General features: G+C 39.2%; 1 protein-coding gene across 21 annotated transcripts in view; it reads left to right on the top strand.

Annotated features, from left to right (window-relative positions):
- INPP4A (inositol polyphosphate-4-phosphatase type I A) overlaps nucleotides 1-26,596 on the top strand; it is a 124,336-nt gene that overhangs the window by 57,644 nt on the left and 40,096 nt on the right. For 10 of the 21 annotated variants that reach the window (XM_030476987.1, XM_030476989.1, XM_030477003.1 and 7 more), the window contains 9 exons: nucleotides 15,985-16,042; nucleotides 18,423-18,641; nucleotides 19,467-19,511; nucleotides 20,913-21,031; nucleotides 21,147-21,263; nucleotides 22,263-22,342; nucleotides 24,129-24,282; nucleotides 25,255-25,345; nucleotides 26,001-26,148. In XM_030476987.1, the coding sequence (XP_030332847.1) occupies nucleotides 18,536-18,641; nucleotides 19,467-19,511; nucleotides 20,913-21,031; nucleotides 21,147-21,263; nucleotides 22,263-22,342; nucleotides 24,129-24,282; nucleotides 25,255-25,345; nucleotides 26,001-26,148 (860 nt within the window). In that variant the 5' untranslated portion in view covers nucleotides 15,985-16,042; nucleotides 18,423-18,535. Of the gene's footprint in view, nucleotides 1-15,984; nucleotides 16,043-18,422; nucleotides 18,642-19,466; nucleotides 19,512-20,912; nucleotides 21,032-21,146; nucleotides 21,264-22,262; nucleotides 22,343-24,128; nucleotides 24,283-25,254; nucleotides 25,346-26,000; nucleotides 26,149-26,596 lie in introns of those variants that run through there. The other 11 variants (XM_030476998.1, XM_030476997.1, XM_032919767.1 and 8 more) reach the window with 2 other exon arrangements.

Raw genomic sequence — 26,596 nt, 5'->3', positions numbered from 1 at the left:
TTCACTATTGGTGACTTTCCTTTAGGCAAACATGTCATGATTTGTGGTAAGGTGATTTTTGGAGCTGTCTCAGGCAAACCTACAGGTTTCATATCGTGTCCTGGAAACATCTTGCATAGTGGGATCAATGGGCTGAGGCCAATTTTATGAGGTTCAACAAGACAAAGTGCTGGGTCCTGCACTTAGGTCACAACAACCCCATGCAATGCTACAGGCTTAGGGAAGAGTGGCTGGAAAGCTGCTGGGCAGAAAGGACCTGGGGGTGCTGATTGACGGCGACTGAACATGAGCAGCTTGTGCCCAGGCAGCCAAGCAGGCCAACAGCATCCTGGCCTGTATCAGCAATAGTGTGGCCAGCAGGGCCAGGGCAGTGATCATCCCCCTGTACTGGGCACTGGTGAGGCTGCACCTTGAACACTGTGTTCAGTTCTGGGCCCCTCACTGCAAGGAAGACATCGAGGTGCTGGAGCAGGTCCAAAGAAGGCAATGAAGCTGGTGAAGGGTCTAGAGCACAGCTCCCATGAGGAGCAGCTGAGGGAACTGGGGTTGTTTAGTACAGAGAAGAGAAGGCTCAGGGGGGACCTTATTGCTCTCTACAACTGCCTGAAAGGAGGTTGTAGTGAGGTGGGTGTTGGTGTCTTCTGCCAAGTATCAAGCAATAGACAGGAGGAAATGGCCTCAAGTTGCTCCAGGGGAGGTTTAGATTGGATATTAGGAAAAACTTCTTCACTGAAAGGGCTTTCAAGCATTGGAACAGGCTGCCCAGGGAAGTGGTGGAGTAATCATCCCTGTAGGTATGTAAAAGACGTGTAGACATGGTGCTTAGAGACCTGGTTTAGTGGTGGACTTGGCAGCTCTTGGTTAATGGTTGAACTCGATCATCTGAAAGGTCTTTTCTAACACGATTCTATGATTTCCACTGCTTCAGTTGGAATTTTCATTCCAGAAACTTGAAGATCTCCACCATGAGGTGTTTTTCTTGTTATTCAGCTGGCACTGTCATGTTTATTAATCCCATTCCATAAGGTGACCCAGGATCCATTTTAATAAACATGCCTGTTAATACAGACAGATACCTTAGTCTTGGGGGAAGACTGTTAGCACTAGATGAAGAAGGCCTGACTGTAGAAGCTGAACTTCTTTGAACTAAGGCACCAGCTATTATTTGTATCAGTGGTGGGAAGGGAAAGCAGCCGATGTGAGCTATCTTTTGTTGATTTTCCATTTTTAAAGGTCTTTATTTACTCTAAGGTGTGGGGTTATGATCTTGTCTTCAGTCTAAATAGAGGGGGAACTTTTTTCCTAGATAAGTGGGCACAGAAACTAAAGGAAAACATTCCTGAAACATTTTTCCAACATCGTTATTTCTAAAGTAAGTGGGACTCCCTGTATTCTCTTTCTTTTAATGCAGGAGCACAGGTTAATACAGAAACTATATGATCTGACTATGAAGATTAATAACCTTAAGAAAATTAAAAAAATAACACCTTCCTTACAAAGATAAAGTAACAGCATTAGGAAAGAAGACTGGTAAAAAGCAAGTTGAAAGCGTGTTAAATTAGTGATTGGAATATCATGGTAATAATCTGCTGGTAATGGGAATACAGGAAAGATGGTAAACAATCAGACTCCATTCTTTTTGGCTCAGTACCACATTCTGCAGCAAAAGCCAATTTTTGATGTTATCCTCCTTCTATCCACTGTTTCTGGGAGAGGAATCTTTTGCTTTCTAATTATGTATATATAGAAATAGTTTAGTTTGGTTCTGTGAAATTTTTCTTTGTGTTTTGTTTTTGGTTTTTTTTTTTTTTTTTTTATTTTAGTAGAAGAGCTGTGAGTATTTTCACATACCAGTTTATGAAGATTTAAGCTTGGCATAGAATTGCAGTTATTTATCAATATAAGTGATTTTGATTTTTTCATTGTTAGTGGGAAAAAAAAATGTTATGACTGTTTTTTGTTTGTTAATGTTTTATAGTTCATGGGCTATAGAAATAACAAGTAGGTAAAAAGAGAAATGAGGGGGATTTTAAATCTTTTGAACAATAAGTAGGAGATAATGCAAAATATTCTAGGTGAAGCAATGTACTGTCAAACAGATGAGTTCTTTGCTTGTTAAGGGTGAGCTCTTCAGCAGTATTCTTAAATGGCGGTTGAAGAGAAATTCTGAAAAAAAGAATTTTGTAAACATTTCACATAAAGTGCTACTTAAAAATAGCTTGAAAGGTAGCACTTAATTTCTGGATAACAAACTCTAATACTTTCTGGTTTACTTCCCTGATATTTCTCTATGAATCAGCTTTGAAATCCATATACTAAGACAGGAAGAAAGCCTTTTCTATTTTGGATTCATAAGTATGACAAATCGGCTTTGTTTTGGTTGGTGCCTGTTGGTGCATTTTATCCTCAGACAAACAATGGGTTATATGCATTAACCCATTCGCTTTGGTGGGTTAAGTAATAGTTATAAAGTCAAAGAGCCATGGCACACAGTCTTTTATTTCTTTGAAAAGGAAAGTTGGGAGAGCAATGCTTTCAGGTAGTATTTGATGCGGAAGGAAATAAAATGGAAAGAAAAAGTTCTTGAGGACTGTTTTTTCAAGAAGGCACTGCTGGAGCAAAAGTCACTTGGGGAGCAGTGGTTATAGATCCCCATGGACAAAACAGATGCCCAGTGCATTGGGAATGAGTGGTCTTAAGTGACTGTTTGTTGATATTTATTCAGCTTTACAGAGAAATGCACTTGGTGGTACTCCAGATTGTAATTGAGAGCTGGGATATCTTGCTATGCAATGAAGGGAAGAGCCAAGCACAGACAAAAGATTTCTTATGATTTTTCTTCACGTCTTAAAGCAGCTTGTAACTTTCCCAGCACCACTCCAGTCATCTGGAGCTGCTCTTCTGGGTTGTGTTTAAAAAACGTCCTTTTTCCCCTTCCCCAGGAGCACTAGTAAGTACCAATAAGTACTTGGCATCCATTACAAAGCATCTTTCATTAGACTAGACAAAATCAGTATGCTAAATAGGAGCCTCACAGAGTAGGAAAGATCCCTTCTATGTCCAGCTGCATCCATCACTACAGAGACGGCACTGGCATATTGTAGTTTAGTGTTTTGGCTTTGAAATCATATAGCACAAAAAGGAGTAAGATATCTTCTGTCCTGAGGTCATTTTCTGTATTAGTGTTCAAAAAGGAAAATCTGAACACAAGAGCTGAAAAGACTGTGGTTGTAAAGGTGCCTGAAAAACAGACACAGCAACTACCATATGGTCACAGCTTTCCCAGAACTGAGGAGAAATTCATAGTATTTTTTTCACTATTGACTCCTGGAGTCTGATTTGTAATCTTGGCAAACTAGAGAGTCCTTTTATAATATGACAGATCAGATGAGGAAAATCTATTTGGGTAAGTGTTCACAAACTCTGTACCCACTTATGCAGGAGTGACCTGGGGGGTGACACTGGGGAGGAAATTAATATGTTTTAACAGTGGTTATTTGGATGTCACCGTTGTCCACTCCCAGACAATGTAATTTTATCTACAGTTGTAAAAGATATAGCTGCAGTTTCATGACATTTGCCTTTATGCCAGTTTAACTGCAAGCAAAACTGCCCATTTGTGCAGTGGTCATATTTTTAAAATAGAAATGTTGATAAATATATAAACTTCTGCACCTTCTACCTGACTGTATTAAAAGATCCACAGGGTTTGGACTGAGTGCTAGCCTCCTGCATTTCAACCAGTGGTCCCTGCCTTCATTCCCCATAGGTAATGCCAGACTCTGATTTTGCTTTAACTTACTTTTGTTTTGTTTAGCAAATTGCTTGTTTGGTTTTTTTTTGGAAGTGTATACCTCGTGAAGTACTATTGTCCTGTAGGGTTTCAGTTATAGCTTGGTTTTATTTAGTTTGTTGAAAAATATTAATTATTTTTTTTCTTAATTGGATAAAGATGTTATTAATAGACTTTTCCTTTTTAGAACTGGAAAATGCCCAGAAAGGCTTTTGCTCACACTTTCCGAATACAAATTTACTTCTAGATTGAGACCAAACATGGAAGAATGTAGAATGTTAGGTGAATAATTTGTGTAGTTCTGAGCAGATGGAAACAATATAAAATGAGGGGAAAAAAAAGTAAAAATTAGTCCTGACAATCATTGCTGTTTGGTTCTTTCAATGCTCAAGTTAGTGTTTTTAAATTGTCCATGAACTATGCAAATAAGTTGGTGGGAAGTGACTGAGGAGAGCAAGCCTACGATCAGTAGCTTTAAATTAGCTTGTACCAGAGGGTTCTTCCACTGGGAAATTTTCAGAGAGTTTTCAAATCTGAAAAGATTAAAAGCTATTGATATAAGAGTTTAATAATGTTCTATTTAATTTTGACATAGTTCTAGCTTGTTTCACTTCAAATAATTCAAAAAATTAGTTTTATGACATTTACTGTTTTAAAATAATTATTTTACAAAGATGCATTGCACTGATGTCTGTGATTCACAGTGATTCACTGTGGGCAGGCAATCGTTTTATGTCTTCAGTGGAAGCAAATTGTGTTTGGAGCATAGATGTTATCCCGTGATCACAAACTGTCCTGGCAATGTTATGTCTAGCTCTCATTCTTGCATCTTTAGTTATAAAAAATCTCTAAATGTAGAGATGAGATCTGCATGGCCTGAAAAAGCTGGAAACACTAAAATTAGTTCTCCCCACTGTTCAAAAATCTCTCTCTTAAAACACTGGATGACAACAGCATCTGCTGGTACAAGTAAGCAGTGGAGAATGGTGCTAAATTCCACATCTGTGCTGTTGCACTCAAAAAATTTTAATGTGCAAAGATGAAACGCAATTTATATCTAAAGGCAAGAAGTTGTTATTGTAATTAAAGTCTTTACAGTCTAATCCAGGAGTCATTGCTTGTTGAGATCTAACAATTACAGGTAAAGACAGAATGCTTCTATACAGGGGAAGGTCTCAATAGATAACAATACAGTTAAAGTCATTGAACACACAAAGTTTCTACAAAGTTTCTCTTTATCCTGCTGCAATGCTCACTCTTCCCCTGCTCCTCTAGCTCTTGAGGTGGTTTCATGCTGGTGGTGGGGTTATGGAGGTGTTTTAGCAGTTGTCAGCGTCTAAAGTACCTCAGATGCTGATAGGAGGCATATGGTGTTCCTTTTTACAAGGGCGTGTAGTGACAGGACAAGGAGGAATGGCTTTACACTGAAAGAGGGTAGGTTTAGATTAGATATTAGGAAGAAGTTCTTTACTGTCAGAGTGGTGAGACACTGTCACAGGCTGCCCAGAGAAGCTGTGGCTGCCCCATCCCCAGCAGTGTTCAAGGCCAGGTTGGATGGGGCTTTGCGCACCCTGGTCTAGTGCAAGGTGTCCCTGCCCATGGCAGGGGGTTTGGAACTAGACGATCTTCGAAAGTCCCTTCCAACCCAAACCATTCCGGGATTCTATGCTGGTAGTTTCTTCTTCACTCTAGGACCCACTCGGGGTTATTTTTATGCTTGTTAACAAGCTTTTAAACTCGGCTCTTTCTTCGTTGGTCTGCAGCTCAATGTTACATCCAAATTTACTATATGTGGTGCCTTACATACATATTAGATACTATTTATTTGTTCTCTTTATTATCCCTAAATTCAGGTTTGTCCACCTCAAGTCTGCAATTCTTTAAGTGACCATGGGTGAGCTGTCTATAGGCACAGTGTCTCAAAATGCCAACTCTATACCCGATCTTTTTTTATCCTATGCTTATACTCTCTATCCTGTGTCTCCACTTCTCAAGGCCTCTGCTATCATACCAGGCTTGTATTTTTCTGCACTACATGATTGTGTTAGAGTTGTAAAATGATGGATGGTTCCATACAAAGATAAACAAAAGCAAAAACCATTTAGCCACAGACATCTGGGCAGTTAGAAAAATTGTTGTTACAACTAAACCAAGTTTAATTGCAGGCTAAAATAAAGTTACAGGCAGCTAGAGAAAAGTTCAGGCAAAGCAAGCTTGAAAAGCCTAAGTCCTCAGGCTTTGCAAGCTCTGCTACAAGGCTTATGGCCAGTCACTAGTGTTGACAATATGGTATTACAGGGCTATAGGGTAACAGTGCTGCAAGGGCCCATGATGAATTCTGGTAACACTTTAGCTGTCATGTTACCACCATCCATTAAATATGGAGGTCTAGACGTGCTGCCCAGCTCAGTTCCTAGGTGCTCATGAGCTGAATCTAGGACTGCAAACCTGGAGATGCCTCACAAAATACCAGTACTGCTTGTTATACTTTCTCAGACTAGCACTGCCTGCTCTCACAGAGGACTCTAGGCTTGATTGACATTTTGCTCCAACCCAGTCTTTATATTCAGCTTCTGGTCCCTCTGTTTTGCCAGAAGGCAGTGGATGTAGGAATGTGTGCCCACACTGAGGTGCAGTTCAGTATCTTAGTTTAACCTGTTGCTGAAAGTGGCTTTGATGAGATGGTGGACTGTAAACTTGTGTGGCTGAAAAGAAGGTACCTGTTCTCATCTGGCCAGAAGAGCAAGATGGGTCGCCGTGGGCAGAAATACAATCTCTGCTGCCTTGTCTTGGAGGTTTGACTACTGAGGTAGGCAGCATGCTTATGAATTTCTGATAAGGTGTGGTGGGAGGCACCAGGAGTTAACGGGAGAAGTCGGCATCACTGTTGCTCGCCTTCAGCATGCAAAAATTGAGAGTCAAATATATCAGTCATGAGAGTGAGTTAGTCATGAACTTTAAGAACAGAAAGTAATTTGGGATGCATCCTTCACATTTTCAACCTTTTATATATCCATGTAAAATTTGCTTTTTAAGAAAGTGAGATTCAGATAAACTTGGCCTGTAGTAACACACCAGTTTTATGAAGCATGCCAGTGCTTGAAAAATTGACAAAACTCTGACATTTAAGCTCATATTTTTGATGCAAGGAACTCAGCACTAATATATGCCCTTTGTCCTTGCACAGCATTTATATCTTTTTGTGATTGTTGCTACCATCCCTGCTGCAATTGTTATTTTCTAAAATAAACTTTTGAAGCCCACTAAACTATGTCAGTTCTAAAGATTGATCACTACTAGTACAGTACAAACAAACCAGTAGATTGTGGTTGCAGTGATTTGAAAACTGCTTATAAAAGCCCTGGACTCCAGAAATCCATGGCCATACCGTATACGAATCTTAATTTTTCTCTGGATTTTGGACTGAAATGTTTATTACATTTGGTCTGTTAGCAGATGAGAGTGAAAGAAAACAATGTTGTTATAGCCGAATAAAATGTTGCACACCACAGCTACACAAGCACTTGCTACCTTCTCTGTATGAACAGGCCACTTTAACCTGTAATATGTTGGACTAAGGAGTCATGAACCTTCTAAGTAAGTACCCGCAATATTTTTATTTGTCCACGGGTGTTCATGTATCATCTTATTTTACACATTAAAACGATCAGAGTGGTAGAAATACCTTTAGTTACTCTTTCCAAAGTTTATCTTTGTCTTTTATGTCTTAGAGCTAGGATCATAATATCCACTGCAAGACATTTATTTTCTATAGCTCCTTTCTTCAATCACACCTCAACAAAGAATACAGTATTTCAGTGAGGCTGAGGGTCAAAGCTGGGGAACCTCATGAGCATTTTCACAAGTAGGGGACAATTGTTGAAATATGATATTCAATTAGAAAGCTGCTGATTTTGCATTGCACAATGATTTATAATCAAATTTATAGAAAGATTTCGGTGATATTTGGCCTTATTTCCTCTTATGAGGTCACTTGAAAGACACATGAGACACTTATGATCTATTTTATTTGTAGGTCTTGTACTTTTATTTATTCCAGTTTAGTGCTACTGATTTAGGTCTTTCAAATTCAGCATTCAAATATGGCAAGTTTCAATATATTTTCCATTATGTTTTAAAATGACCCATGTCTGTCAATACTGTAATCTTTCCTACATGGCTGTGTTTCAGTGGCTCTGCTACAAGTTAAGAATCCATTTGGTAAATGATACTGTAGTGATAGGACAAGGAGTAATGGGTTTAAACTTAAACAGGGGAAGTTTAGATTAGATATAAGGAAGAAGTTCTTTACAGTGAGGGTGGTGAGCACTGGAATGCGTTGCCCAAGGAAGTTGTGAATGCTCCATCCCTGGCAGTGTTCAAGGCCAGGTTGGATGGAGTCTTGGGTGACATCATTTAGTGTGAGGTGTCCCTGCACATGGCAGGGGGGTTGGAACTAGATAATCTTAAGATCCTTTCCAAACCTATCCATTCCATGATTCTATGATTGTCAGGTCATGTTAGCAACAGTTCAGTTTATACTTCACATGGACTTTGCCTTTTACAGGTGTGGTGAAATGTACCTTCTCTCACAATCCAGTTTATTCCTTGTTAAAAACACCTAAGCAAATATGTTGATCGGCAGAGATAATTATGTTTGTGGTACAATTACAGCTCTCTGTGAGCTATTTCACTGGGCCTTGCTTACATCTTCCTATTTCTTTTTTCTTACCTGAATTATAGATGTACTGTCTGCTGCTGTACAGCTTAGCCACTAAAATAAAACTATTGTTGTTGAAGTATAGAAATGTTGGTTTCACTGAAGTCTTAACCTGTTTTTTCTGAAGAGCATCAGTGGTTTTCAATGGGCAGATGGTGACATTGTGAAAAATTACTTTTTAATGTTTTCTGGCTTTGTTGGGAAGTGAAATTGTGGCTTCCTTTTCTGAAAGAGAGGTGTCTGCAGCAGTTTCTTGCTTATAGCAGAAGCAGTTGGACAAATTGGTGTATTTCAGGCCCCGTCTCTTGATTTCCCGCTTCCCTTCCTTGTTGGCCTTGATCAGAATACAGCTGCTGTAACTGCCTTGTAGAGGACAGGGAGAATGTGTGTTTGTGCATGTGGGAGGCGGGGGGGATATCGGGTGCAGGGAAGAACTGCGTTAGCACATGTGCATCCACTGACTCAGAGTGCACCTGCTTCATTGGACAGTACAAACACAGGGTAACACGGTCCCTTTAGTCATCCCTGAGTCTGCTCTTGCTCCTTCCCAGTGCTTGTGCTCCTGAATTTTTGAATGTATATACGTTTTTGAGTATATAAAGGTTGCATTTTGCTCAGGGCCCACTCAGAAGTAGTTTTATTTCTTCTTTTGGTGTCTGTCTTGAGGCATAGCTAATGGTTGGCAGGTGGTGAGCAATATATTTTGCTCTGTTTAGTCTTGAGTCTTACCACTTCTTGAGAAGCAGCTTAGCAATTCATCCTTCCTCAAACCCAGCAGCCGTACTCCCTTTTGGCTGTCATCTCAGCTCACATTTGCCCTTTTTCTTGCTAGTGGAGAACCCTTTGTGAAACTTCAGTTTCTCCTCACAACTTGGGCAAGAAAGCAAACCGACTGTTGGGGATCTTTGGCCCAGATCCTAGGAATCTGGACAGGGTTTTCTGGATGGGTTTGAAGTCTTTGAGAGGGCCAGCAAAGTGGGGTCTGCATGCTGTCTAAATAGATTGTCAAGGAAAATACTTTCAGAAACTGGCAAGACACTGACGCATCACACACAGGCACACACACCCCTATTGTATCTTACAGGGTGATGTTAACTCACAGGGTAGGATTGGCATGAAAAAGGATTCCTTTCACTGGGAGAGTTTTCCCACCAAAGCATTGAAATGGGAGCAGTGGGAAGCGTTGACCTGCGTGGTGCTGGATTCTTATGCATCCAAACTGCCAGCATCCCACCACTTGTTTACATGACTCCAGAAAGGAATCCAGGAAAGAGCCTTGCAGTCAGCATCTTGGCCCGCAACAACCCCCTCTCCCATTGATTTAGAAAGATCAGGGTAAACACACAAATCGTTTTATTTTCCAGGAAGAGAAAATGAAAGCAGCACAAAGGAATCGGATATCTGGAACCAAAAAATAATTATTTCATTTGAAAAGATATCCGGTTTTGTGGCCATTAGACATAGTCTAGGCATGCATTGTATAGGAAAAAGAAATATATAGATCAGAAATACACACACAAAACAGTTCAGGAATACAAAACAAATGTCAATGGAGAAATATACATCAGCAAGGTTGTATTATACTGTATAAGACTTCAGTTTTGCTTTGCTGCCTACATCCTGGTAATAACATTTATTTTAAATTTTCTAAATACTTGACACTGTTTCATTTTCTGAGTCAATTAGTTATGTCTTGTTGGAAACATGTATGTTAGAGAAAGAATTCACTCATTTCTCATTTGTCCTTGGATGCTGTTATGTATTTTAAAATTCATATAAACATTTTAAACAGTAAGCATGGGAATCACAGCAAGTCAGACCAGTGCCAAGTAAAAATGAAGAGTGCTTGGGAGATTTTTCCGGTGTGCCTGTGACCCAATGGAGCATTCCTTCCATGTGGGAAAATGTAGTGTCAGGAAAATAAACAAATGTTTAGACTGTGACCCTGGAACACAGTCCCGTTGTGCAGGTGAAGCATAATGGTTTTGGAGCAGAATGTTGGATCCCATCAGACACTTAGAGGACAGTGCTAACAGTAGCCTGTGATTCCAATAATTCCCTAGACTTTTTGTTGTAATCCAAGCTTGACCAACACTTCTGATTACAGCTGTAGTAAAACTGAAACTATTCAGTGCTTTTATTCCTCTGTGTCTTCTGTGGTCCCCCTCTCTCATTGCCTGTATGTTGGAGGATATTTTACTGCCATCTGTCTGTAACCAACAGCAGTATGAAATCTTTAGCAAATATTAAGGTGTGTCTGGGTCATCTCCATTTCAGGTCATAAACCGTTTGGGATTTTTTTGTTGGGGCTTTTTTTCTACCTTTGTTCCTCTACCCCCTGCAGCAGGAGGAGCTCAGAGATGGGGTTAAGCTCTTTGTTTTTCCAGTTAGAGCAAGGCTGTTTCTGCACTGCGAGCATCGTGGTTATGATGAAAGACTGCTTGACAAGAGGCAGGCTGTAGGATTGTGTTCAAAGTGCCATCAAATTCAGAAATGTGTTTCCAGCCCAAACTCCTCAACAGAAATGATGTCCCCTGTCCTCATGGGCTTTTCCATGTCTGTACAGGTAGTGTGTGAACCTCGGGTCATGAGGAAAGTCATCCCATGCACAGGAAACTTCACCTCAATGTTTCCCAGCATGTTTCATTTCCCACAATGAAAACCAGCATGTTTCTTGTGAAGAGGGTAAAGATTAATTTAGGATAAAGACCATTTGTAAGCTGTTTCAGTTTCTGTTGGTAAAACAACGGAGGAGGCTGAGAGGGTTGGACTTCAAACTGCTCTTGTTTTCCGTGACACTGTGTTGTGCTCAACTTGATGAAAGCTGTTCTACAAAGTGAAACAGAGCTGTGCATTTTCCTTTTTAGTCAGCAAATATGTGTGTTACAAATGCTCGCTTCCACCTGTGGGTGTACATATTTTTGTGCTCATAAGAGGAGTTCTGGAGAAATAGAAGTGTTGTGATGACAAATGAAAATGAAACAATATCTGATTAAGAAGAATGCTAATTCTATTTCAGTTGTGAATATAGACAAATAGTCTTAATTTGCAAAAAGAACTAAGTGGCCTAAATTACAGTTTTCTATTAAAAGTACTCAAATGTATTAAAGAGATAAAATTAGGTTTTTAGATTAATTGAGTTTGCTAAAGTTCATAGCAGGAAAGAATCAAGAAAAAAGTTTGTGACTTACAGATTTATCTGTAAGGGAGAGGGTAGACAGGAAAGCAGAGAGAAAGCAAGCTACTTTCTGCTGCCGAAATTACCTTTTATCTAAATATCACTGAAAGGCTGCATTTGGATATTTCCATGCTGCACAAATACATTCATTGTATCTTGTAGTAGCTTATTTCATTTTCTTGTGGAGGACTTTTCCCTGTTCTTGCTGAAGTTACCTACTTGCTGAAAACACTCTGGAGGGCTTCGGAGGTGACAAGAAGACTAAAGTTTGCCCTAAAGGGCAAACTTATTTTTTTGTCCTTGGTAATCAAGATTATGGTCCTTGGGAGAGGGAGACATTCAGCCAGCTTGTGAGGGGAACTTAGACTTAAGGAGTAGACTGAGAGGGGGAAATACAGCCTCTTTGCTGACAGATGAGCACCTGCCCAAGTATGTTTTTGGTGGGGAGGTAATTTCAGTGGGAGGCAAAGGTCTGTATTGGATGCTGGCACCGCTTGCTTTCTTTTGCCTTCTGAAAAGGCATGGTTAGGGAGATGCCCTAGATCATGGAGTAACTGGAGTGAAACTCTGTTGTCAGCCTATAGATCTGCAGTAGACGTAGCCTGCATTGCCATCCCCATGAGTTTGGTCAGAGAGAAGAATCTGACTCTCAAGGTGCCTGTGCTGGTTTTCACCGGGATAGAGTTAATTAAGTGCTGAAACCAGCACTGATAACACAGGGATGTTTCCATTATTGCTGAGCAGTGTTACACAGAGTCAAGGCCTTTTCTGCTCCTCACCCCACCAGTGAGCAGGCTGGAGGTGCATGAGGAGCTGGGAGGGGACACAGCCGGGACAGCTGACCCCAACTGACCAAAGGGGTTTTCCATACCATATGGCATCATGCTCAGCACATAAAGCTGGTGGAAGAAGAAGGAAACAGGAGACATTAAGAATGATGGCATTTGTCTTTCCAAGTAACTGTTAAGTATGACACAGCCCTGCTTTCCTGGAGATGGCTGAAACCTGCCTGCTGATGGGAAGTGGTGAATTAATTCCTTGTTTTTCCTTACCTATTAAATTGTCTTTATCTCAAGCCATGTGTTTTCTCACTTTTACTCTTCCAATTTTCTCATCCATCCCATCAGGGGGGAGTGAGCGAGCGGCTGTGTGGGGCTTAGTTGTCAGGTGGGGTTAAACCAGGACAGTATCAAGCTCATGGCTCTGAGCTTTGCTGCTGTTGTGATCTGTGTAAGATTCAGGACAGTCAGTCTCTCATTAAATGAGACAAAAAAGTGAAGTGCTTCTGACACTGTTAAAAAAAAAGCTCTTAATTGGTGTCAGTCTTAGGAGGCTTTCCCTGGGACCTGCTGTCCTTTGAGCTGATGTTCTGCCCTTGAGCTGCCTCTTCAGCCATAGGGTTGATCCAGACATTCACTTCAGACCCTGAAGCATGTTTAATAAAGTTCCTTGCATCTTCTTTGAAATTGCTGTTGGAGATGGGATGCTGGAATTGCTGGAAGATTGGTCTTGAGCCAGCATGGCGAATCTTGTTTCACTACCAAGTTTTTCTGTCGTTGGAGGTAAAAAAACCCAAAACCAAACCAAAACCAGACAACTGTATGCTAGTTATACTAGAGATGATGCTCTTTCATGGAAGGCAACATAGTCATAACTTAGCATAGTCTGGAATTTCATTCTTTCCATTATTTTGTCCATAATGCCACAGTTAATAGGATGTTAGTTGGAAACCTGGCCATGTTGCAGATCCAAATACTGTTTCAGGCAGTATTCATTTCCACTTCTTTGTGTATTGCTCAAACATTTTCAATCAGAGAAACTTTTTACTAAGATGTTATTTGAACAATGCAGTTGGCTGAAGGAGCCCTCTTGGTGTTTCAAAACGGATTATTTGGGAATAGGAACCCTAATTTGTAAGGTTCAGAGAGTGGACCTTACAGTCCAGTGAGTCCAGAGAGTGGTAAAACTAATTGCAGTTCAGTAAGTACCTCACAACTACTTTTTCCGCTCCCTCTTGGAGATAATGGCGAACTTGTAGTAGGATTTTAGAGAAGCATTAAAGAGGCTGTCACACTCTCCCTTTCTCTGTTACTCTCTTCATGTAGATGTATCAGTAACATTTAGTATTCCTTTGTTGTGGCATTTTCCGCTTTGGCATATCTCTTTACTGGATCAAATACTATAAACCCAGAGCACTATGGTGGTAGAGAAGTACAGTCTTAACGTAAATTTTGAGTTAGTCTATAATTACAGTAGCCTCTTTTTCCTGCTTATCGATGTGTGAATTGGAAAAATCCTATTTCTTATAGTTGTGTAATGAGTGTCAAAAAAGTGGGTGTTGAGGTGACAAAAGGTTTGATCTCACTTGACATGTTTGTTTCAAGGAGTAGTTTGGTAAGAAATCTGTTTTTTCCAAGACGGGAACAGACCAAAGACAACAGAGATAAGGAGAATATTAGCTGGTAGTTGTACAACCTAATCATCAAGGGATTATTTTGGGGCTGAGATGATCATCAGTTTTGCTTGAGATTTTTAAGCAGTCAGAGTGAGACCAAACGCCTGAAACTTTCAAGCCTGTAGGATGTGAGGCCATGCAGCTGAGCAAAGAGGCATTTGCTTCCCATGGCCAACTGCCAGGACTGAAGGTAGCAGACCAGAAGTGGCATCTGATGAACATCTTTTCTTCTGATTATTAGCTTTTGTGCTAATAGAGCACCCAATAAATATTTATATAATAGAAGGGGGTCTTGTTCAGAAGCCTTTTTTGCACAATGAAAATGACCATTGGGGGTCAACAGCAGCTTTTCATACTTCTGTTGAAGCCACAGTTGAAAACTGGGCTTGCAGCAAAACTTCATGGAGTGCAAAGCTGCACATATTGCCAACATCCACTGTCTGCAGTACTAGTAAGGGCAAAGCCAAAGGCTATGTGTAGATGCATCATGCCATCTTCAGGATAGGGTTTGTCTGGCCATGAATTACATCAGTCTTTGGGATTTCTGGCTGCAGAACTGGAACCAATCTTTGGTACCATCTAAGGGAACTATCCGGTGTGTTAATATTACCTTTCTTTTGGTAGGAATCCTACCTCCACTGATTTTTATCAAAAACATGATTATAAAGTTGTAATTGTTGAAATGGTTGTAATTCGAGAGAGTGATCAGAGCACCTGTCGGTTGGGTCTGTCGGACTATGCAGTGAATAGAGGGAAGTCATCCCTGCCTGAGCTAGCATCTGTGGGTGGGATCCAGTTTGCCCAGCTGCAGCATCAGGCCTAAGCTAGTCACCTAAATTATTTCTATAATTAGAGAGAGGAGAAAAGGTACCTTCATGTGGTGATTCATCCCACCTACCTTGGAAAACAGTGACTCATTCTCTGGAAGTGCCTGTGTCTCATCATTGACTATATAGAGACCCTGGGCAGTGAGTTGAGATCAGATACCTGCCTCCTATGCAGTTTAGGTGAAATAAAAATCCTTTCCGTAAGTGATAAGAGCTTATACCTATGTTCTTAAGCAGTCTTGGGTAATTGGTAGGGCTGGTGATTAAATTAAAAAGCTCAGACTGGACTTCCCCATCTCTTCTATTGTAGTATGGCATACATGGGAGGTCTTAAAAGGTGTATCCTATTAATGCGTATGTACTTGAATGAGATGGTACTACTAGCAAATACAAACCTTCAGTTAACCTGTAGTAGATTTAAAAATAATTCACTTTTCCTGTATGATTATTGCTAGTTATTCAGAGAAGCCTATCTCACATAGTAATTTCACTCAATGGAGAGAGAGCCCTACATCCTGATCTCTTGAACTTGTGTTTTGACACAGGATCTTTTCTCCTGACAGTGATGGTTATAACTCTTCCAAGCAGCAAAATTTCGTATGTTTAACTATAGAAAAGCAAGCATAGTAACAAGTCTCATACTCAACATATCATGTGCACTCCTTTTTCTTAGTAGTACCAAGCCTTTCAGTAAATATGTTAACATATGTTTCTTACAGCTATTCTACCCAATGCTGCAGCTATTCACCAAATGCTGATCTGAAGTCAGTCCTTTTCAGCATAACCTTATTTCTCTGTGCTCCTGCTCTGACTGGCTATTGGTATGACTAGTGGGGTTCAGCAGAGGATCATACTCTTTTTTTTTCCCATTTTCAATAAACATTAATGTGAGAGCTATTAATCAAAAGTTATATTTACAGTTAATCTGAGAATGGTACCTGCCTGTTTGTTGTGAGTTATGCTGTATAAAAAGATTGATTATTTATGCTGATTATTTTGTTAATTTTTTAGATGTGGACTTAACTGATGATGCACAAAGTCCCTCCACACATGAGGAAAAGAGCCCTCTGTAAGTATGGTCAGTGTAAGCTAAAAATTATCATTAGATGAGAAATTAATATTGCAATTTAAATGAATAGTTGAGAACTTAGCCTTGGAAATTTATTGTGCTCAGTAATACTTAAATAGAAATAGTTTCAAAACAAATACCTGACCCTATTTTAACTTCTCAAGGATTGACCCTTTTTAAGGTTGTCAGCAAATGCAGACATTTTAGCTGAAAAACAACTGGACTGTTTAACCTCACTGTTCTCTGGCCTGTACCTATGTGAACTGTTAGTTATTTGTTAATTAAGATATCTGTAGGATTTGGGGGAAGGAGCTATGGCATCCTGTCTGAATTTCTGCAAGCACATTTTGTAGGTATTCTGTTTCATTAATCAGTTAGGTTTAATGGACTTACAAACCATTAACCACCACATTACATAAAGAACAAACCAAGGAAAACCAACTGCTGAAAGAAGAGACAAATAATTAGGAGAATGGAAAGACTTGGAAACTGGCAAAGAATTTTGATGGAGGTTTTATTTGACCAAATCTTAACATATTCAGTACTATTCAAAAAAGACTGGTGGCTCACTAGCCATTTAACCGCTTGAGAGAGATTGAACTTTGGAACAACCAGGTTGGCCAGAGGCGTTATAGCCAGAGTTTAAATCCAACTGGAGACAGTTCTGAGGAACTTGCTCTAGGTGATGCTGCTTTTGAGCAGGGGGCTTGGATTAGATGATCTCCAGAGATCCCTTCCAACCTCAGCTGTTTTGTGATTCTGTATGAATTGGAAAACTGCCTGCTTTAATTTTTGTCTGTCATTAAATATATCTATAAGCAGAGTGTTGTTTTGTATGCTGTCACTGAGTGTCAAAGCTTTTAGGGATGGGATGTTCAGAGCTGTCAATTTCTGCTTCTTCCACTCAAGAATTCTCTCTTTTCCAATTTGGAATTGGCTTACGACATTATACTGTATAAAGCTGAGTTGAATCACCAAGGCAAATTATTAGTTCTGACTGTCAACAGACTGACCTATCTAGTGGACGTAGCTGAAATTCTTTCCTCCCTAGAATGAGCTTGCCATTTAAATCTCGTTCCTAAGCTCATGTAGATGACCAGAGTTGTGTTCAGTTCAGTTGTCTGAGGTGTTTAATTTGCATCTGAATTTCAGACGTCCAGTGGAACAGCGCTAGTTAAGAAGATGCTTGAGTTCCTGCGGAGAGGGGAAGATTCTTTTCAAATCCTCCAGAGGGAGATACTGACTAGTTAAATTCAGAGACTTAAGTTAGGCAGTTTGAGTGTTCCTTTGGAGGGCTTCAGTTTTAAAATGCCCATTTTAAACACAAGTAAAAGTTACCGTGCTTTGTTTATTTAGAAGGCGTTTTGCCCATCGTTAGGTCCATCAACCTAAAAGGAAAAGAAAGACGCTCCCATTATGCAGCGTGGCTCAAATCTTTAGTAAAATAAATGCTCCTGTGAAGGTATTAGTCACTGTATTACTACCTTTCAGGTTTATCAGGTTTTACTCCTAGTCTCACTTCGTAAATGAATGGAATTTGTCATAATAGTATGAAATGAATACAAAAGTTCTGTAACTGCAACAGTAGTGTGACTGTCAGAAGGAACCTTCAACTTTATCAGCCAAGCCAAAAGCATTACATATAACAAGATAACAAAATTTTCTATAGGCTTTGTGTTTCTTTGCTGCCATAATGTTTCACTTTATGGGAATTGTGAGGGGAAGAGCAGCTGTCATGGATGTCTCTAAACCAGTAAAGTTTAGGGTGAAGGAAAAGCACAGCTGCTGCCATGTGCCACATCAGTAGGCATCCCCTTTTACTCTCCATCACCATCCCAGAATTTCAGTCTTGCTCTGACCCAGTAGGTTTTATTTATAGTTTTCAACATCCCTACGTGGCAGTGGAGCCTGGAACAGAACAGTGTGTGGACACTAACATTTCCTGCCCTTTTGTTCTGTGTTCTGCTGACCCATTGTCCCTTTGTCCTTATCCGTTGTCCTACCTCTACAGACAGAGGCCCCATCTGATGAATTTACTTGTGTTCCCCGGGGATTATGAAAACCAGGAAACTTCATTAAGGATGGTTTAATAACTTAGACAAAGGAGAAGAGCAGCTGGTCTGTTAACGAGTCTCTCTCAACCCCCATTCTCTGACAGAAGAGCCTTTCTTGCATGTGGTACAGTCTTCAACAATTTGCAGTAAAATGCTACAGATGTACGGCTCATGCAAATTGAGTTACTGTGCATTTAATCTGCCTTCAGCGTTTTATTTGAATGACCTGAGGCAATTTTATAGCTGTAGGTTTGCTGCTGCTAAAAAGAACAGTAGCTGATAGTGGCCTAAAATTTTGGTGTGTTTTTGCTCTCTTTATTGCTTAGCATGGTAATGTAAGAGGAATAGCAATTGGAGACAGCCTGCTGCACTCTGCTACTTTGTAAGACAAACATCAGTAAAGCCAAGTGGCAAGAAAAGAAGGGTTCTTCATGACAAAATGACAGCAAGAGAACACAGTCCCCGCCATGGTGCAAAATCCCGCACTGTGCAACGGGCCTCCACCATTGATGTCACCTCTGAAATGCTAGGCCTTTCTCTAGCAGGTATGTACCTTCATGTCAGCTATTGCTCTGTTGCTTCTTTCAGAATTCTACCCTGTACTAACATTGTTTTGTTTTTTTTATTTTAATTCCTGAAGATTTAGATATGACTGGTTATCTGGAGGGAATTATAATAAAAAAATTGAAAAAATCCTAAATGTACCTTTTTAAAATAGACAAAACATTAAAATTTGAGAGGGGAGAAAAAAAGAAATTAAACTAGATTTTGTGCAGTTATGTTTATCAGTCAAAAATAAGCAACGGGGAGAAAACAACAAAAGAATGCCAAGGTCTAGGAGGAGTCTTGGCAACCTCCTTGTTTGACATTGTATAAAATTTTCAAGAGAGTTGAGGGAGCTGAGAATTTTTTCCCTTTTATGGTGAGTAAATTAGGATTGTAACCCCCAGAGGCCTTCTTTTATTAAAGAGAGAGACAGGTACTTTCAAACTTTTCCCTGTTTACTGATCACAGAGGAAATGTAGCTGATTTAGTAATTTGGAGTAAATTGTGGCTCAGACACTAAGTGGCTTTAATCCTGTTGTTTTCTACTGACATTCAGCATGTTATATTCCCATATTCCATATGAATAGTTCTACATATTTTAACATGTTTTATAAAATGAGATAATCTCAGGTTTTTCAAATATTTTTAAATACCAAAGATGAGCTAATAAATATTTTAAATACCTGTCATGGCTCATTCAATTAAAAATACTGGGTTTTTTCCTATAAAATTGAAATTCTTTCTCTGTGTGACTGCAACTTCAGGAAAGGATTCACATGACAGCAGTGTTCGGCTAATCTTGTGTTAATTTTTCTGATTTACAGGAAACATTCAGGATCCAGATGAGCCGATTTTAGAGTTCAGTTTAGGTAGGCTTAGTGATTTTTCTGCTAATTTTGATGATACATGCTATTGAGTATGTGTGCAGTTTTGTTGTTGTTTTTGAAGCGCTTTTCATATAGTAAGGATTGAAACTTTGATATTTATGGAAATGTGGTATAGTTTTCTTGCTGCCTGAACAGTATCTTTTGATAAGCAGCCAGCAGTTCTTAAAAGTCTGTAATTAAAACATCTGTCCTATAAAATTTAAAATATTTGCTATATGAATGTTATTTTTAAATGTTTGGTTTGTTTACGTGAAGGTGCCGTGAAGCTGTCTTCAGTCTCAGTATATCAGCACTTCAGATAGATCTCAATATATCAGCCACTTTACTGTGGCCTTTGTTATCAAGTGATAATGCGACATGCAGAAGTGACCTAATTTCTGAGATGGTTAAATTTGGACAAGAAGCTTGTGCATTAACTCACCTCACTTGAAGAATAAGTGAAAAATATTTTCTTCGTGAAAATTCAGTCCACATTTTCAAGTGCAGCACGGTTTTCTTGGCCTACTAGTGGACTAATGTTTGGAATGTTATGCTCTTAACAGTGTGTTTGAAATGAAAAATGAGAACATTTTCACAGATGTAATCACATTATGAATCTTAAGAATTAGAGCTGAGTAAGGTATGTCAGATATTTTCAGATAAATTAAAACTATCGAGAACTGCAAAGCTGGTTAGTGTACATTTAAACATTTTGCTTGCCCAGGTAAATTTCAGAATTAAATTTCTGTACCTAGTTGGTGGTCCTAGAGTCAGACCACGCTGTAGTTACCTGTATCTGGCTAGATAGAATTTGGCTCTGAAGTTTAATGTAATTGTGTAGAGTCACTCACTGAGATTTTTGGTAGTTATTTCCTACTCACCATAGCCGCTTCCCAGCAGTTAAACTCACAATAACATTTTAGAGGAAATAAATTGCTGTCCTTTTACAATTACAAGCTAGTTCTCCTCATAGTATTGCTGCTAGATCAATGTTTAAGCACTTCTATTGGTTCTCCATGGCAAAATGCCATTTGGTAATGGGCTTAATGGAGCGTGACTTCAAATCAAATGCAGCCATGCTCATGAGATTCCCAGAGGAAAACCTATGTTTGTACGCTCTTCTAATAAGCTATGCCAGGGGGTGGATAGGCAGGTGTTAGAAGAGAACAAGTTTAAATTACAGCTCCACAGCTTGGAGCCAAACTGGTCTGATTGCATGTTTAATGTTTTCATGCACAAAGGTGAGTGATGCCTGCCTTTATAGTGTGGTGGTAGAAGGAATATTAGGCCCTCCATAGGTTTAATGCTCAGGATATATAATATACTTTTCTGAAAATGTAGAGTCTTACAGCAATATGAAAAAGAGCCTGAATCTAAATTTATTTATCTATTGCATACCTAAAGCTTGCAGTGAGCTGCTAACTCCATCGCTAGATCGAAAACCAAATAGTTTTGTAGCAGTGAGTGTAACGACACCTCCCCAGGCATTCTGGACGAAGCATGCACAGACAGAAATTATTGAGGTAAGTGGTGAGGTACTGGTGGATTAGATTTAAAATTGAAGCTAACATAGGAAGCATTTCTTCCTAACAAATACCACCTTGCATTAATTTTTGCCTTTATTGTTTATGATTACAGGGAACAAGTAATCCTATCTTTCTAAGCAGCATTGCCTTTTTCCAAGACTCTCTTATCAATCAAATGACACAAATCAAACTGTCCGTGTACGACGTCAAAGATAGATCTCAGGGAACAGTAAGTCTTCTTTATTCCGTTGCTTGCCCTGTCAGTGTGGAGCAAGGAAATAAGAGGCAAGGAGATAAAACTAGTAGGTTTTGTGGAAGAAAGCAAAATGGCGTAGCGGCATTGATCCTGGAGAAAGCAAGACGTGTAGGGGAAGGAGGGACAAATGCTGTGGCAGAGTGGGGAGCATTGCTGGTTTTCTCAAATAAGGCTTGTCTGCAGCAAGTTTAGGGACCACTGATATAAATTAAGAGGTCCTGTCACTTGTTCTCTTATGTTGTGAACCTCTTTACTGAACTAGATAATGAATGGGATCCAACACCTCTAACTGAGGCCTCTAATCTCTGCCAAAATGTTGAGCTTGTTGGGCCCAGGATGAAACAGTCCTTAACAGAGCTGCTAAATTCCATAGATCGCCCTACCCTGATACCTTACTGATTTTGTTCAGGGGTAAGATTTGTATCCTTGCTGAGAAAGTTTAAGTGCCAGCCCTCCCATGTAACTACTTGGATCTGAGCGCAACTGAGGCCATTTATTTTCAGATTGTTGCCCAAAATACAGTTTCAGGCCCCATGTGGGCTTCCTTAGGGGCAGGAGAGCTGTCCTTCTCTGTACAGTGCTTCCTAGGGAAAAAGGAGGAGGTAAGTTCTTCAGGAGAAGCCAGGTTTGGGTCAGGGAGGGACTATGGATGTAGACCTAGTCAGTCTGAGCCCTGTTCAGCCATTGCTTTCAGCGTTCCTGTATTGCTGGGCCTAAACTTGTATATATTGAGGTACCTCCCCTCAAATCCTAGAGAAAGAAAAATGCTTATTGTCCTCCAGTAGAAAAAGGATTTTTAATAAATTACCACATTTATTAAATTTGAAAGTTTTAATTAGTTATGTATGGGCATATGTAATTATATTTTTGTTCTCAGTCTTTTGTGCATAATAATCTTATTTTGGGCTTCAGTGCTGTGGACGAAGTCTTTGCTCATTGTAAAATTAAATTCTGGTACTCATCTTCTTTCAGATGTATTTGTTGGGTTCTGGGATGTTCACTGTAAAAGAACTTCTTCAGGAGAAGAATCACAGGTTGCACTTAACACTAAGGTTTGTAATATTCTCCTCCATTTAGGAATTAATTCTTAATTCTTGAAAGCATGCTTAAGATGTGATGAAAACTTTGAGATATGAAGAAAACCTTTTGTTTGGTTGGGTTTTTTAGTTCCAGGCCACTATTACAAAAAAACCTGTTTTATATTGCATGATAATCAGAACAAGACCTTTCCAACATGCTGAATAATGTTAGACATTGGTTCTAGATCTCCAGTTCCAGAAAGTATTGTCAAGACCAATTTCATTTTTGTGCGTTTCATCCTATCACCTCAGCATACATGTCTGTGAAGAGTGCCAAAATAGACTATTTTTGACTGTGCTGGTGTATGAAGAGGCTGTGATGGGAAGAATGAAACCCATTGAAAGAGAGAATTATCTTAGTTGTTTGGAATACCTTGGCTTAGATAAATCTAGGCTAAATTGTGTATTTGTTGCTAAATAGTGTATTTATCAATATAATGCACTAGGAATAGAAGGAGTCACATTACAACAACATCGATTTGTGTAATTTTCTAGTTTAATTCATATCGGAAACTTTCAAGGAAGGAACATGACTCAGGAGAGCATGAAAAAGAGGGTGTGAGTCGCATACCAATCCTTAAGGTAGTAGTTCTAATCATAGGAATCAAACCACACTCTTGAAAACCAGTGCAGGACGCAGTTAAGTAGGGGGTTGGGGAAGAATGAAGAAAGCAAAGTGGGATTAAGGAAGGAGAGCTCTGATGTGTAAAGGCACATTGTAGTATGTGTTAAAAGTGGGACAGGCATCCATGTTAGAGAAGGCAAGGGAACTCAGCTGAAGGGGGGAAGTATAATCAGAAAGACTGAGGAAGCTGGTGTTGGTAATATCTGCATAATCAGCACTAGAAACAGTTAGTGATAAACTTGCAGAAATTTCTTAGCCAAGACATAACTAACAAAACACGGGCAAAGCTTTTCTTGCTAAGAGAAGAGATGGGTAAGATTTTCAGCTTTTTCTCAATGAGTTGTAAAGAAAAAATTATTTGACATTATTTAAATGTTAAACATTTAAAGTGATATGATTTAACAGGGGGAAGTAGATGAACGAGTCAGAAAAGGCATGAAAAGTATGACGCTGGGTAAAATTTATCATAGGTGTGAAGGTGGGTGTGTTTTGAGGGAGTGAAAAAGAGGACTGTGGTGGCAGGAGTTTAATGGTTGTGTGTTAGATGAGGTTATTCTGCTAGGTTTGTTCTTTCATGACTAAGTTGAAAACGGACTTTATTAAACTCTATTTGTTTTGATATCAAGTATATTCTGATTATCAAAGTGTGTGAATACAAGCTTGCCTTCTCATTGTCATGTTACCCCTCAGATGTATAAACTGGATGCTGAGCATAATCTGTAAACATGTTGCATAAACCTTTTCTTGTAGTCATCCTGTGTGCTTATTTTTTTGCCTTCTCAGTATTGTGTGTTCCAGAGACTTTTTTTTTTGTTAGTTGTCCCAGCATATTTTTACATGTAAACAACAATCTTAAAATACAATTAAAATCTATCTTAAAATAATAACATAAAGTCTCTGCCAAAATTACTGAAAATCATGGGTCTTCTGAAGAATTGGAACACATGCATGGTTTTAGGTTGCCTTCAATTAGGAGGTCTGTACAGCATCCCAGCAGAATGAGGAGAGTGTTTTCCTATTGGAACAATACATTACAAAAATATGTAAAATGAAGTTGAAAAGCTTCCTATTTAAAATGTTCATTAAGTTTGAAGATTAATAGCCTTTTATAAGTGTTCCCTTGTCAATAAACAGGTCCACCTCCAAAAAAATCTCAACGCAGAGTGTTTGTTGCAGGTCGGCTGAAAGTGACCGTGTAGGTAACATTACAGTTATTGGATGGCAAATGGAGGAAAAAACTGACCAAAGGCCTCCAGTGACAAGGTCACCTGATACAATTAATGGAAGGGTGAGTATGAGCATTGTATCAAGTTCAGAAAAATGCAGATTGCCGGCATTGAAATAAGCTAGGTTGACATCTGCTGTCAACTTTCCCATCCATCTTTATGTTTAGTGGGGCTTTACAATTCAAAATACTGTAAATGGCAGCCTAATGGTGATGATATGGTTTTGTATTTTGCAGATCTCTTGGTGCTTCATGTTTGGGATGAAAGTCTTGGGGAAAATTTTAATATACGGTGATTAGGCTTGAGGTTCAAGTACTCATGCCTTTCATCAGAATAGGCTTGCGGTACTGTACATTGGTGAACTTGGTACATTGATAACCATTTCGCAGAGATGTGCTATTCCAGTTCACATTCCAGTGAATTGGAAGGTGGCGTTAAGCAAGCTGTAATGGGGATGGTCAGGAAATTTCCAGAATTTCTACAGGCAACTTAAAAGATTTTAATAAAACTGAACAAGTTACTTGAATACTGGATTTTATTTCTTTTTTCTGATCCCCCAAATATTTGTCTGAGAGCAGATATTTATAGTGCTTTCTCAGCCTAGACATATGTGTAATTGTATAAACCTTGTGTTCTGAATATCCTGCCGATAGTTGCACTCCTACCTGTGTATCGCAGTCACAATGTGCATTAGTATCACTTTGTAGCTGTAGCTACATATGTTGGTGCAGTAACTTTAAGGACTCTGGAGCTATGCTAACATAAAGTAGTTGAAGGGCTGGATGGGAAGTTTTACAACTTTTTGAACTGTGCAATAGAAGTAAATAGGAATGCTTAAATTGGAGGGTTTAGGTATATTTATTGTTTCAGCCTGCAGTATTTTTTGACCACAGTAAACATATTTAAAATACTGATCTTAACCATGTGTTGCATTGAATAGTCCTTTCAAGTCTGTGTAAGTAGGGTCATCACAGGCATATTGCCCTGACACTGAGGTTTTATTCTTTACTATTCTGGATTTTCTTTTTCTTTAGACTGTGTTGCCAGTTGATGAAAGTTTAACAGAATCTTTAGGAATCAGATCCAAATATGCTTCATTACGGAAAGATGCACTACTGAAATCTGGTAAGCTACTGTGTGCCGTAACAAGTAAGCTTTGGGCATCAGTAAAAGCTAATCTCTTGCTGTCTGCCTGTGGCCCCAGGGTGTTTAAGCAGATGTTTTATTTGAATAGGAACAGGCTGCTGGTTGAGCAGCCCTTTGAGAGTCATACAAGAATAAATTATTTTATCATTTGCACTGTTTTGTAGAGTAAAACCAGCAGAAGCAAACTTCTGACATTGAGTTGACTGTAGTTTAAAATTTTCCATGCAATTTGCTAGTGTCTTCCTAAGCAGTTGTTGGGGGGTGGGGGGAGGGACAGGAAAGCAGTTGCTTTAAAAAAAATTCTTGAAGAGAGGTTAGTTTTCCAGTAAATGATTATACGAGATGAAAATGCACAGTACATTAAAAAAAAAATAAAAATTCAAGTATTTCAAAAGTTGAATATGTATTTCATTTCCTTCCTAGAGTTTTAAATCATTTGGAGGCTTTTCCCGCAAACACTGGAAGAATGGTCATTGCAGACTGACCATGCTTGGGAAAGTTAGAACTGATGCCTGCTTAAACCAGATCCTTACAGCAGTGTGTTACAGCACATTAGTGAATTGAAGCCATTTACTTTAGAAAAGGAGAGGCTTTTTACACTTTAAACTTAAATAACATGATTTTAATTCTTCAGTGTTTGGTGGCGCCATTTGCCGAATGTATCGCTTCCCAACCACTGATGGGAACCACTTGAGAATCTTGGAGCAGATGGCTGAAAGCATCCTGTCACTACACATCCCTAGGCAATTTGTGAAGCTTCTTCTAGAAGAAGATGCTGCAAGGTAAGTTCAGGCCAGTTTACATACAGCAGTGGTATGTCTGTTATTGAGTTAACAAGAAATAGTTCTGTGTTAATGCACAGAGGCACTGAAGAAGAAATAGTAAAAGCAGCAAATCGCTGACTGTACAGTTACAGTGAATTAAGATTTCATGTCAGAGTGTAGACTTTGGGCTTGAGTGTATAGTAATGTGAACATAGAGAGGCACTGTTGGAATAGTGAACACTTAGGATCGTACTGCAGTTAGCTGCATTTAGGGGTTATCTGTTCCTCTCACAAAAGTATTGTTAAGGCCACAGAATATATATTCCATATTTATGTGACTGTATTAGGTCCATAACATTAGAATACATTATCTTTTTATATATATAATCATCTATATTATAGAATCATAGAACGGTTTGGGTTGGAAGGGACCTTAAAGATCATCTAGTTCCATCCCCCTTGCCAC

The sequence above is a fragment of the Strigops habroptila genome, chromosome 2 (assembly GCF_004027225.2).
Source record: "Strigops habroptila isolate Jane chromosome 2, bStrHab1.2.pri, whole genome shotgun sequence".
Classification (NCBI taxonomy): Eukaryota; Metazoa; Chordata; class Aves; order Psittaciformes; family Psittacidae; genus Strigops; species Strigops habroptila.
The sequence above is the reverse complement of the archived record's forward strand: the minus strand, read 5'-3'. Positions and strand labels throughout refer to the sequence as shown.